This window comes from Ornithorhynchus anatinus, chromosome 7 (assembly GCF_004115215.2).
Source record: "Ornithorhynchus anatinus isolate Pmale09 chromosome 7, mOrnAna1.pri.v4, whole genome shotgun sequence".
Lineage (NCBI taxonomy): Eukaryota > Metazoa > Chordata > Mammalia > Monotremata > Ornithorhynchidae > Ornithorhynchus > Ornithorhynchus anatinus.
This window is the reverse complement of record NC_041734.1, coordinates 9,544,906-9,558,865: the sequence shown is the minus strand read 5'-3', so window position 1 is coordinate 9,558,865 and position 13,960 is coordinate 9,544,906. Positions and strand designations below refer to the sequence as shown.

Sequence of the window (13,960 nt, the reverse complement as noted above, 5' to 3'; positions counted from 1 at the left end):
AATTTATTGATTGAAAAAACCAGTGAGTCTTGTGGGGAGTCTTTGTTTTTTGTTATGATATAGGGTGCTCCATTGTGAGCTTGGTGACACTGAATCTTGATGATGGATCTTTTCTCTCCCATCTAGTTGTCATGAAGTCCTTAATTCATAGGCGTGAGTCCTACAGTCTGTTGGTACTGAGTTGGTTGCTCAGAGCAGAGAACTTAGTTTAAAGAGCCTTTCTGTGGTTTTTGTGCTTTTGTCCTGCTGTGATCTGTCATTCTGATTCATTTCAGTTTGGGGAGGTATAATTGAGAATTTGGTTGTAGTTTAATTTAATCTGAAGTTCCTTTCTAAATCCTTATCCCAGTCTGTCAGCACACTCCCCTTAGCCTATGAACAGCTCTTTCCACTCAATTTCCTCCAGAGCAGTTAAATTATCTTTATTCTTCGCTGCTCTTCAGGCAGCAAGGAGCCTATCCGTCTCCTTCCTGGTCGAGGCGAAGGACCTGAAATAGTGGACTAGTAACGTATTTGTGTGGCCGAGGCAGGGAACATCGTATAAAAAGTGAAATGACTTGGGGTGACGGGACCGGCTGGCTGCCGAAAGAATCGGGGATTGATTAAGACGAGGGGGATTCGATTTGGGAAAAGGAGAATTTAGTGGACTGACCTCAGTCTAATTCACGTGAGAAAGTCCTACACCTAGGTCTCCTGTAGCATGAGGATTCAGTTCTTGCAATCAGTCAATCAGTTGTAGAGAAGCAGCGTGGCTCAGTGGAAAGAGCACGGGCTTTGGAGTCAGGTCTTGGGTTCGAATCCCGGCTCTGCCACTTGTCAGCTGTGTGACTGTGGGCAAGTCACTTAACTTCCCGGTGCCTCAGTTACCTCATCTGTAAAATGGGGATTAACTGTGAGCCTCACGTGGGACAACCTGATTACCTTGTATCTACCCCAGCGCTTAGAACAGTGGTCTGCACATAGTAAGCGCTTAACAAATACCAACATTATTATTATTATTATTGTATTTGTTTAGGCGCTTACACAGAGCGCTCCACTAAGCTCAGAGCCTCATGTTAAGGAAAGCTCACTCACGCCAATGCCATGACTGTGCGACAAGCAGTTTCTTTGATATCGTGGCATGCTGAGCCAATCCAGGCGAGGGCTAGTAGAAGAACATTCCCTAATCACATTCGAGCCCAAACTGGCAGAACCGTTTATAATTTAGGGAAGCCAGATGCAGGTTTAAAAGTAACACAATTTATTATTTGGTACTGTTCAGGATGTAACATATTTCATTTGGGACTGAATTGTAGGTTTCCATGAATGCCAGAAACAAAACTAAAATCAAAAAGAAGAAAAAGAAAAAATCTCAACAGAAGTACTTGAATGACATTTTGCGAGAACCCTGGGAAGACAGCGTAGGCGACGACGAAATGGCTTCAGATGATCCATCCCCAGTCCCCGAGCGGTCAGAGAAATCTATCGCGTGTGAACTTCAGAACACTGGGGAAGACACGGAAACTGGGAAATTGACTCCGAAAAATGAATTACCTAACAACCTGGAAGTTCCGGAGAAATGGGAAAAGTATTGGAATCATTACGGAGAAGGGTTGCTGTGGCAAAGCTGGCAGGAGAAATACCCTGCTTTAGAACTGGGAGCTGAAATTTGGAATTCTCCTGACACCAAGGAGAAGTGGGAGCAGCATTACAGTGAAGTCTATTGGTACTATTGGGAACAGTTTCAGTACTGGGAAGCTCAGGGGTGGACTTTTGATATTTCTCCAAGCACTGATATTAGTGAGCACAAAAAAGAAGTAAGCGACTTGCAAGACACAAGTTGCACTGATAGAGACACTCCAGAGGGATCGCCGTTGGATCCTCGTATTTCTTCCGTGTCTCCGGCCATCCCCAGTTGTAAAGAAAGCTCTAGTAGCTCAGGGCATAATGAGGAAATAGCTCTTGGAATTAGTAACATGAATCTAAATCCCGAAGAAGCAGAGCAGGGCAAGTTAGACTTGACGGAAATTTATAGTGGCCATCAGCGGCCAGATTCGGCTACCGGTGGAAGGGGGAATCCTTGTGTTTCCAACCAAAGTGAACCCTGTGATGGGGGAACCCAGAAAAGGTGCACATCTGGAAGGAGGAGCCCCCAGCAGCCAGGTAAGCGGAAGGCTTTCCAAGATTAATTGCAGTAATATTCAACCGAATGGAAAATTTGAGAACTGAGCGTAGCTTCTCTTTAATGTGCAGTTTGAGGAGAGTTCCTGTTGTTTTGTGGAGTAATCATTAAAAGTAAGACTATATTACACTTCCATTTTCTCCAAGCTCTGGTTGAGTGTTATTTTTATTTTTCCCCAAATTAACTTTTCTTGGACATGTCTGCATTTAATTTTTACACATTTTAAAATGCGTAAATTACGTATTGCTCTGAGTTTTGCTCCAACTAATCCATCAATCCCAGTGGTATTCATCAGTCTCTGTGTGTGCAGAGCACCGTACGGAGCACTTGAGAGAAGTACAATCCAACGGAGTTGCTAGATACTATGTAATACATTGAGAAGAAGAAAAGTATAGCGGTACTGAGTGCCCCCCCCCCCCACTTTTTTAAAGGGTTTGGGTGAAAAATGTTGGATATTTAGACTCTACATTAAACTCTTGGGGCAAGTCACAGCAGAATAGATTATCCCTATAGGATTGATCCTCTTGCCACTCAGTGTCTTCCCCCAACTGTGTCCTGAGATCAATCAGTTGAATTTGTCGAGCGCTTCCTCTATACAGAGCACTATAATAAATATCCAAGAGTACCAGAGAATCAGTTGAAATGATCCGTGGCCTCAAGGAGTTTCCAACTATTCTTAGTGCTTCCAGGAGGAACAGCTTTGATCTGATTGATTTTGCTTATATCTACCGCTCCTGCTCCGTTGCTATTTCGACTGCCATTGCGGAGACCTTGCTCTCCTAACTTGTGCTCCTTTCTCTCCGGTCCCACAGGGAAAAAAAAAAATTCACGCCACTGGCCTTCTCTGCCTCCCTTTTACCTTCATCCCTGTTTCCCTGCCTTAAGCTGTTCTTCATTGATCATCATTTCAGAAGAAAAGCAATGGGAAGCTTTGAGAAGAATACGGAGGAAGGGGGAGGGAGACACCACATAAATCCTTACTCCTCAGGTCCCTCTGCCCCAAACAGTTTTATTTAGGCTTGGTGAGGTAGAGCACTCCAGGTGATAGACGACTACTGAGACCTTTCTAGAAACAGAAAGTAAGGAAAGAGCTCAAGAAGAGAAGCATTCCAACCAGAGAAATACTAGATGTAAAAGAAAGGGAGAAAGGCAAGAGAGAGGAAGTCAGAGTAAGGGGAAAAGACTGTTTCAGGTCAATCATAGCTTGAAACGAGAAGTCAGGATGGAGCCTGGTACCTACTGGAGAATGCAGAACAGAGGGAACCATTTAATACCTCCCTCTCTGGATCTTCTCTTTTCTCTTCCCAGCCCTTTCTCTCTCCTCCCACTTATCTGTCTCCAGAAGGAAATGCAGAAAGTGTTCATCGAAAAGCAAAATAAAGGCAGTGAAGGGAAAGACGAGCTGGAGGTGTTCAGTAGAAAGGGGCCAACATAATTTGGGAAGCCTATACTAAAGCAGACGGCCCCAGTAACAGTCAGCCTGGTCCTGGGATAGTGCATCACGCTCATCTCATTTTGCGTCTTCCTTCCACTTCTCAGGTTAGATGCCTAATACTGCCCGAAGCCCTGGTACAGCCAGAGTGTGGAGCCGAGTTAGTTTGGCGTGTGTCCCAGCCGCCGAGCCTGGACCCACAGGAGAGTCTCTCAGTTTGGAAGACCATAAAGTTGCTGGGGGAAGGTTTAGGGCAGTGTCTAGCAGAGAGTCTCATTAACTGTGATTAAACAGGAATGTATCCATTTGCTCTTCTGTACCTTCCTTGTCTTATGCTGCCCCATGGGAATAGATTGGATCTGTTCCCCCTAAACATTTGGAATTTACCCCGAAGCTCTCACGTATATATCCCTTATACTCTCCCACTTCCCTTATTGTAATTTATTTTTAATGTCTCTCCCTCTAGACTGTAAGCTCCTTGTGGGCAGGGATCGTGCCTACCAACTCTGTTGTATTGGACTCTCCCAGGCACTTAGGAAAATGCTCTACGCACAGTAAGTGCTTAATAATAAGTACCATTGATTGTTACTAACTCCTCTGCATTCCCAAGCAGTTAGTACAGTATTCTGCTCATTATTAAGCCTCGTTTGGAAAAGGTGCAACCAACTAACCTGCTCTGAAAGCTGTAACCAAGCTCTGTTTGGGAGGAACTGGAGGGGATGGCCAACCCATTAAATCTCCTGGCGTGGGGTTACCTCACTTCTCCTGGCCAAGGGAAGTGAGATGGAGCAGTAGAGTGCAGCAGGGGCAAAATTGGAAACTCAGAGACCTCTATTCAGCCCAGTGGAAACATATAAGCACCTTTACAGCTCAGAGCTCTTCTAGCCAATTCCCACTTAAGTCCCTCTGTCTCCTTGCCCCCATTTTGTTAGATTGAAAGCTTGGGAGTAAATCCTTCTAGTAGGCTATGGTGCCTTTTCCTGAATTAATGTGGCCTATTTTCTCATTCTGAGGGGAAACTTTACTATCTAAGTTTAAATTGGCTTTAGGATGGATAGCTTTAATCAGTGTGTAAATGTTGGGGTAGGTCAGCAAAAGGAAGCTAATAACAAAAAATCTTTTGGTTTGTGTAATTAATGTAATTAGTGTTTGCGGGTTTGTTTTTCTGGTTGCCTGAATAGATTTATTTGGAGCATTCTTAAAGACCTTAGTACAGAAGTGGCCTAGATACAGAACCATATGGATGCTCAGCCTCAAACCTGAGTGGAACAGACAAGGTGAAACAGTTGATTTTTTTTTTTTTGGCTGACTTGCATGTACAATTGGCTGCAGGAAAAACTCTGAAGCATTTTGGTTGAATCTGCAAACCTTTGAAGATGAGTCCTCAGACCTAGAGGGGGAAAAATGCACTTTCATGTTTCTGCTGCTTTAGATTCACAGACTTCCTTGGGAGCACATACAAACAAAGAGACATCATCCAGCAATGAGAAGAATGGAGATGATAGTGAAGAAGATCCTCCAGAATATAAATCAGCCAAGCTCAAGAGAAGGCAAGTCAGAAGTTCTTACTTTCGTCAGAATGTGGTTCTGAGACATTGGAGTGAGGAGTACAAACACAGGGGACCGTAATGCAAGCAGTAGTAAGAAGGGGCAGGGAGTCGAGCATAATTGATGGGACTCTTGAAATACAAGGAAATGCAAGTAACCATAGCCTAGGAGCTGGTTTTTATTGACCTTTTACACTTAGGGGAAATAATTGTGTAGAAAAATGTTACACAATGAATTACTGTAGCAAATGGGATTAATAATCCTGGGAAAGAAAGAATCACATTTCTTTTGCAAGAAAACTGTTCAGGAATAGATACCAGTATTTGAGCTGATCAGCAAATCTCTAGTTAAAGGGTATGGGTTATAACTAATATTGTGTTGGCAAAGGCTTATGTTGAAAAAGGACTTTTCGGGAGCAAACACCCATAAAAGACTGGGTTCTCGTTTTGGTGTTTTGCATTTCAACGTTAACACCTGTTGAAAACATGGGTTGGCAAAGAAGGCAGTAGAAAGTGTCCTGTTACTGATGATGGAAATTGTTCTTCTTGTTTGCAGCCATGAGCTAGACATCGATGAAAATCCAGCTGCCGACTTCGATGACAACGGTTCTCTCCTAGGATTCAAGCATGGCTCAGGCCAAAAGTAATTACCCAGATATTTGAACGGTAGTTTTCCAGAAAGCTTAGCTACTATCCCATAGCCAAATTAGGTTAATTGGGAAGTTGGCATTAAGGGACACTGCAACTTGAACAGTGACCTATTTAGCCTTTCTGCTGACTGAGCTAAATCTTTTCCCTCCCTTTCTGCACACAGTTCACGTCTGGTAGTAAGGTAATGCATTGTTTGCTTTTTGCCTCCAGCTGCTAGTTAGTTATATTTCAGAAACATTGTTTTCCTATTAATCCCTCTAGCCTACCATGAGTATGGGGGTGGGGGGGTTATTCTGGTCCCAGGTCAGTTAACATCTCCAAAAGCAAACTCTCTGTGGGCAAGGATCGTGTCCACCAACTCTGCTGTGTTGTACCCTCTGAGGGACTTAATACAGTGTTTGGCACACAGCGTAAGCACTCAATATATGTCATTGATGGATTAGTTCATTACTCTGTGGACTAAGGAGCAAGTTACTTTTTGCAAATTGGGCCAGTTCCTGAAGTGAGAAATTGAATGTGATTGTATTTGCAAGGTGACCTGTTCCCAGTTCTCCGTCCATTAGACCGTATGCTTCTTTCAGATTGACTTTCTTAAAATACTCCGAGTTGTTTCAGCGTCTTCAGTGACATAAAGTCTGGCAGCGAGACTTTGAATTTCTCCAAACTGCTTTTTCCCCTTAACAAAATTGGGCTATTAATTCTCCCTTCTTACCATTAAGCCTCTTGCGAACAAGGGTCTTGGAAAAAGTAATCTGAGGGCTTCAAAAAAATGCTTGTCAGTAGTAAAAAAATTTCCTTTTTTTATTCTGCGACCATATTTAACTCTCCTGGCCCAAAAGTCTGACAATCAATTCCATGGATATTTATTAAGAGATTCAAACATCACCTCTAGAACTCCTGCCTAGCTAGGATCGTTTGTTTTGGCTGACCTATATTAGAAGTCTCTAGAGATGAATCTATTATGTCCAAAAGGGCCATTTTATATTTTTAGTGATCTCCCTCCTAAAACAAGTCATTTCATTGAAAGATTTTAGGGTCAAATTAAGCAAGGACTCAGGGGAATGGAGGTTTAAAATGTAGGCTCCCCAGGTGGGACAAGGACCCACATTATCCTGCATCTATCCCAGCCTTTAGCAAAGTGTTTGGCATATAGAAAGCACTTAAGTGCTATAATTATTCATCTCTGGCAAGTGGTGTTTGCATTTAAGGGGCTTCCTGAATAGGTTCACTGGGCAGTGTACTCTGGAAGCATGACATCAAAATGTGGATTTCCTTCTTATATGCGTGTGCCTCATTCCTCTCTCGGTGCAGTTTTGGTTTAGTGCATCAGTCATTTCGTGAATAACTGTGAAACGTGTATTTTGAGAACAGAGAAAATCTTATCTCCTTAAAGTGGATCTTCAAATAGTAAACTAAACCATATGTACAACTTTCCTGATAGTTACCAAAGTTTTCTTATGGAAAGACATTCCTCTTGGTTATTAATGATGAGTTTTCACATCCTCAGTTACTGTTTTGAGTCAGGATAAATTAACTGTTTGGGATAGATGCTGCCCTCCATCTTCTTTGCTGTTGAATTAAATCGGTTTTTAAATTACGTTGAAACGGTTTTATAATTAATCCTGTTCACCTAACTTTTTTTTTTTAGAAGGGGTATTAATAGCAGATCGGCTTTACTTTTTTTCTTTTTTTCTCTTTAAACACAATGAAGCTTCCCTTTTTTTGTCACCATCTGCTTCAGAATTTTCTTATTGTTGGAGCTGGATCTGTTTTTCCGTACAGTAACATAGCACCCTTTATTTTTCTCATCTGATTTCTTTGTCACTCTGAAGAAAGTTGTGTTGTAAGATCTGCTTTGATTTCTGAAATACACAGCACTCTTCTTAGCCTTTTTCTCTTGTTTTGGGGTTATCTCCCTAATTTAAGTTATACATCAAAAATGTTCCTGCACTTCTGTTTTCATGGTTTATTTTAATTTTGGATTAAGCACCTTAAGTTCACCTCTGAAAAGTTAGATAATTTTTAGATAAGAACAGGACTTCTACTCCACATTTCAAACTGGATAGTTCTGAAAAGTAATGAAACTCTACTGTTCTGAATAATAATGAAACTGTGTACTTCATATTTTCCCCAGAACAAAATTGGCTAGTTGTAGAGTTGGGACTAACATCAATTTAAACTCCATTTTTGGTTGCAGATATGGCGGAATTTCAGATTTTACCCAGAGACGGGTGCGGTATCTGGAGAAAAATGTGAAACATAAATCGAAGTTCCTGGATATGCGCAGACAAATAAATACAAAAAATAAGCACATCTTCTTTCAAGAAGAATCAGAAAAATCATCTTCCCGGAAGAATAAGACTTTGAGTAAGGTATAAGAAAATCTTGATTTTGTGTTTTCTTCAGTTCACTTACAGCAATCCCGCCTATCAGGCTGATGCATTTGTTCTCTTCAGTTCACTGCCTATCAGGCTGATGCATTTGTTCTGAGTTTTGAGGAGTTCTAAGGAATTGTGCTGGATTGTTGTTCCGGCCACGACCCCCCGGATTAGATTAGAACCATCAGCGAAACCACAACTTTACCCTTCACGACCTCTGTGCTTCCTCGTCCTGAGCCAGGAAAAGATGCCTAGAGCCTGCCCGACTCCCGCCCGTCGCAGCAGCCCCTTACCACATCCCACACCCTTTTCTCGTTGGATTATTGGATTCCCTGCGCCTTCTCCTATTGCTTTATATATCTGTTTATGTGTCCACTTCCCTGAGGAATTGTGTTTGCATTTGTATCCATCTTTGTCGTCTCCCCCAGGTTTTAGCGCCTTGGGAGGAAGACAGAATCCAGGCCCAGTAGTTAAATTTAGGACCAGGGCTGACGGGTATCTCGAAGTTTAGGATCTGGACATAACCCAGCTCATGTGGGGGTCTGGGCTTGTGTTAGAACTCTGTGGTGCCTTATTCCTGCCTGTTGGGGGCCTAGGCTGTGAGCCCGTCATTGGGCGGGGATCGTCTCTATCTGTTGCCGAATGGTAAGTTCCAAGCGCTTAGGACAGTGCTCTGCACATAGTAAGCGCTCAATAAATACTATTGAGTGAATAAATAGGCTTGCCCTCCACCCACACTCTGCCAGCCTCAGACTCCAAGGTCCATGCCTTCCAAGTCAGCGTGCACCAACAACCATGGAGTATTCGGCTTCCTCCCCCCACCCCTACGTATCTCTGGCATCTTATTCCACCCTCACCTCGCTGGGGGAATTGAGGATTGCGACTGCAGGCCGTTTCTACCCTCGGACCTGTACCTAACACACTCACCTGAGTCAGAGGTACTGCCCCTCTACCTAGGTTTCCTGGAGGTATTTAGCAGGTCGGCTTGAGCCCTAAAATGTCAGGCGATACCACCAAGTTGATGAAAGGCGCATTTTAGAGTTCCTTGCTTTTTTTCCTCGAGTACACAGTCGGATTTGTAAATATGTGTCAGACAGATCGAAACCCCTCATAGATTCCAGGATGGAGATTGTAACTGTCTGTGACATTTTAGGTAGAGAAATTCCTCAAGTGGGTTAATGAACCAGCCGAGGAGAGAGTATCTCAGGAGTGCTGTCATCGGGACCGGGAGCAAGACACCTCCACGAGCAGTGACTCGGATGGACAGGAAAGAGCTGTTCAAAAACCTGAAGGGGCTTCTCAAAACAGTGATGAGGAACTTGAAAAGACTGACTTATCCCCGTCGACTCCCGTGTGTTGCGAACCCGAAATGGAAGAAGCCAGAGAAAACAAAGTCTCAGATGTAGCTGAAGAGCAGGAATGTGCTCATGGGCGGCAGCTGGTCGCACTGGACATTCCAGACTATCTCCGAGTAGAAACTGAAGGTGAGAGCAGATGTTTATCAACTCGAGAGTAGGCTATGTCATTGGGTTTTCCAAATGATGCCTGTGCATAGCCCAGTTACATATTCCTTCTTTAATTGTTAGGGAATTTCTTTATCTCAAATAAAATGAGCATTTAACGTTTTTATGAGCATGGGGCCTTGCTCCAATTTCTGATCTTGCATTCGGCTCTGAAAGAATGATTATTCTGGGCCCTTTTTTAAGCTGGTTTGTTACTTTCTCATTTATTCAACAAATCCATTATTCCTTAGTGAGGAAGCGGCTTTTTTAGTGATCCCGATCGATTGATTTTTAAGAAAATCTGAACGGTCACAGCTCAGAATCTTTGGCGTATTATTTTATTGAATTGTGCCCTAAGGTACACAAGGGTTTGAATGATAAAAATGCCGATAATCGAGGAACATCACCACTTGTGATTCAATCTCTCTTGGAAACCATATTTATTCCCTTCAATAGGAGTTTACTTGGTCCTTCTTGCAGACTTTTCCTGACCATAAAACAAGTTCTGAAATGCGAACTAGCCTTGCTCTCCAATTTAAATTATTCAGCCTTCTGCATTCGGATGCTACACTACTCTCCCACTTTGTAAGTGGACTTTTGCTGTTGTATAAAGTAAACAAAATCGGCCTCGGTGATGCCAGCTAGTACAGTATATTAAAACTACTTTGAGCTACGAAACAAACTCTTAGATTTTCGTTCCTGCTATGTACTGCATCTCACCAGGTATTCATAGTGGCAGGCATTCGTTAGCTTGTTTTCTTGGTTAAGGCAACTTAAAGTAAATGGCCCTACTTATGTATTCTGGATTTAGTAATACATTTCATTCAGAAGGCTAGATGGATGCCCTTCAAAGTTTGACAGCAAAAGCAGTAAGAGATCAAGGGACAAGAAGGAGGGAAGAAAGAGTGCAAAAAGGGAAACCTTGATTGTGCTCTTATGAAGGATAGTGTGTTAGTCCTTGATCTTGGGAGTCCATTATTGCAGGCGCTGTCTTCCAGCTTGTACTGATTTAAGAGCGCTTATTTATCAAGCACGTGCAGGGTGATTGGCACGGAACCGGACATTTTTAACTTTCTGGGTGTTTGGATAGTGGTGGTGCATTCTGATAACCATGAGTAGACCTCTCTAATGGTAACAGTGTCCCGGGACCTTTTTCATTATAGACGAAAGAAGAAAGAAGCCAAAGAAAAACAGGAAAAAGAGGAAGGCCGTGAATCCTTTCCCTCCTGAGATTGCAGCCGATCCCGAACTGGCGAAATATTGGGCCCAAAGATACAGGCTTTTCTCACGCTTTGACGAAGGCATTAAATTAGACAGAGGTAGAGTATGAAGTTTACCTGACCCTGCCGTTTTCTATTATAGAAACATTTAAGCCAGCAATTTTATTTTCTCATCTGTTTATTGTAGGAAACACAGAAGTAAATATTGGTGACATTAAATAGAACATCTGACCGGTATCAGTTACAGGAGTTTAGTTTAATGGATTAAGCGCAGGAAATTGTGAGTTCTGATCCTATATCTGCTATTTGACTCCCTTTGTGACCTTAAGCAAAGTTCTTTAACTAGCCCCGTCTCTCGGTCGCTCGTTAAGATGAGTGGCAAAAGATTGTGACTGGTTGACTGTCTGGCAGGTTAATCGGAAGGGGTCGAAGGTGGTGGAGACATTTTAGTGTGCATTGACCAATGTCCGGTTACGTATTTAGGAGAACCTATTTCCAGGTAGTTTCGCCCCTGGATGTGGTTTACTGGGGAAATAGGTCAGTCTGGCTCACTTTTATGGCGGCAGGACAGCCCCCACCACAGAACCGGTTGATGGCTTGGCAGAGGGGGAAGATGGAGGGGGATGTCCCCAAATCCATCGTTATGCCAATTGTTTGTGGCTTCCAATTAGCTGCCCCGGAACCTGGGGAGCCAGGTTCACGTAAGCAGTATGGTCAACACTGGGGCAGGAGGAATTGTGACACAGGACTGGGGGACTGGTAACGTGTCTGAAGCCAACTCCTCTGTCTCATGGGGCAAAGTAGCATGAATCCAACCAAAGTGAGCGCCCTGTACCCCTCTCTTAACTTTTGTATCTGTGGCCCAGTTCCCCAGTGGCTGTCGAGCAGCGTGACCCGTGGGAAGGGCGCAGCCCTGGGAGTTAAGGACCTGGGTTCTAATCCCAGCTTCATCAGTTGTCTCTCATGTGCCCTTGGTCAAGTCATTGAACATCTCTGGGCCTCAGTTACCCTGTCTGTAAAATGGGTTAGAGTTGTGAGCCCTATGCGGGACTTGGATTGTGTCCAACCTGATTACCCTGTATCTATCCGTGTTTAGTACAGTGTCTGGAGCATAGTAGGTGCTTAATAAATATCATTTTAAAAAAGAGAGAGAGAAGGGGCCTGTTCTAGTTGAAGAACAATTCCTCCTTCCCCCAGAGCACAGGCCGATTGCACAGCAACAGGGTTGAGTTGAGGTCGAGAAAACTTGTGCCCCGTGGTTCTCGGGTCCCCAATATTTGCCCGCGGCCCACGAGGTACCAGGAGCGCAGAGGAACCTGCTGCTGTTGGCCTTCCAACAGCAATCCCAAGCTAGGGGTACATTTCTCTGCCTTTCTGGGTCCCCATAATGGTTTTTGTGCTTGAATTACATTCTAAACGGAACCATGCCGTTTTGTGCAACTTCTCTCATTATGCACTGAGGGGTACTATCAGAGGAACGAGCCCTCGAAAAAGACAAGTCTGTGAAATTCCAGCCCCCTGGCTTCCACTTTTTATTCATCTGCCAGTTTTGATATAGCCTGGTTCTTGATAGATTCTCCTTCCCGTAAGCATTCCTACATAAAGAACAGACCTCTAGTCACGTGTACAAGAAAAACACAGCAAAAGTTCAACACGTGGTAATCTTTTAATTTGAAGGTGCCAGTGGCGTTTTCCAGCGGGTTGGGATTCAGGCGACCACGGGACAGTCCCACCAGCATCCCCATATTCTGTCGGACCGTGGAGGCGGCCTGGGACGGCAGCTCCAGGGACCAGCGAGAGGCCGAAGGATAAGAATTACGCAGACAGAAGCATGCTTAACAGTAAGGTAGTGGCATAGTCAGCCCAAAGAAAGACCGAGATGGACGTCACACGTTTAGGGAGTCATATTCTAAGAGCAGCCCATTGAAGTTATAGAAGTAGCCTATTCCGCTCGGTCTTATGGACACGTTTTGCCAAAATGACAGTTGTGATGAATTTGGTATTTTTATCGAAATGTTTTTGCAAAGAGTCAAAACATTTTTCTTCCTTTCAGAGGGCTGGTTTTCAGTCACACCTGAGAAGATTGCTGAACACATCGCAGGTCGGGTCGAGCAGTCCTTCAACTGTGACATCGTAGTGGATGCGTTCTGCGGAGTTGGGGGAAATGCCATTCAGTTTGCCTTGGCCGGGAAAAGAGGTAATTAGTTGTTGCTCGCCGGAGAACTGAGTTTCTTCCCTTCCCCCTCCGCCTGGCAGTTTTTTGTAGATTTAAAAGATGCCGGCATTTCTACATGTCATCCAGTGGCGGTGAAGCATTCTTTTTATGGTATTTGCAGAGGGCTTACTGAACGCCAGGCACTGTACTAAGCGCTAGGGTTCATGTCCCATATGGGGCTCGGTCTTAATCCCCATTTTATTGATGGGGTAACTGAGGCACAGAGAGGTTATGAAGTCTCTTATAGTAATTGTGGTATTTGTTAAGCGCTTATTATGTGCAAAGCGTTGCCCTAAACTCTGGGGTAGATACAAGATAATCAGGCCCCACATGGGGCTCACAGTCGAAGTAGGAGGGAGAACAGACATTGAATTCCCATTTTGCAGCTGAGGGAACTGAGGCACAAGAGAAATTAAGTGATTTGCCCAAGGTCACACGGCAGGAAATGAACAGATCTGGGATTAGAACCCAGGTTCTCTGACTCCCGGACTTGTCTCTCTCCAATAGGTCACACTACTTCTCCACTTATTAGCTCCATTCATTCATTCGGTCGTATTTATTGAGTGCTTACTCTGCGCAGCAGACTGTATTCAGCACTTGGAGAGTACAATTCAGCAATAAAGAAAGACATTCCCTGCTCACGAAGGGCTTCCTTATCTGTAAAATGGGTTTTCATTACCTGTTCTTCCTCCTACTTTTCCTGTAACATCTGTATGGGCCAGGGACTATGTCTGACCACATAATCTTGTATTTACCTCAGTACATAGTACGGTGCTTGGCACATAATAATAATAATTGTGATACTTGTTAAGCACTTACTCAATGCAAGCACTGTACGAAACTCAGGGGGAAAT

At 43.7% G+C, this 13,960-nt stretch overlaps 1 protein-coding gene across 2 annotated transcripts in view; it reads left to right on the top strand.

Moving 5' to 3' along the window:
• Positions 1-13,960, top strand: part of TGS1 (trimethylguanosine synthase 1) — a 43,129-nt gene that overhangs the window by 7,416 nt on the left and 21,753 nt on the right. For both annotated transcript variants that reach the window (XM_029069258.2, XM_029069259.1), the window contains exons 4-10: positions 1,296-2,142; positions 5,026-5,143; positions 5,697-5,783; positions 7,989-8,163; positions 9,323-9,653; positions 10,835-10,990; positions 12,945-13,088. In XM_029069258.2, coding sequence (XP_028925091.1) covers positions 1,296-2,142; positions 5,026-5,143; positions 5,697-5,783; positions 7,989-8,163; positions 9,323-9,653; positions 10,835-10,990; positions 12,945-13,088 — 1,858 coding nt within the window. The remainder of the gene's footprint in view (positions 1-1,295; positions 2,143-5,025; positions 5,144-5,696; positions 5,784-7,988; positions 8,164-9,322; positions 9,654-10,834; positions 10,991-12,944; positions 13,089-13,960) is intronic.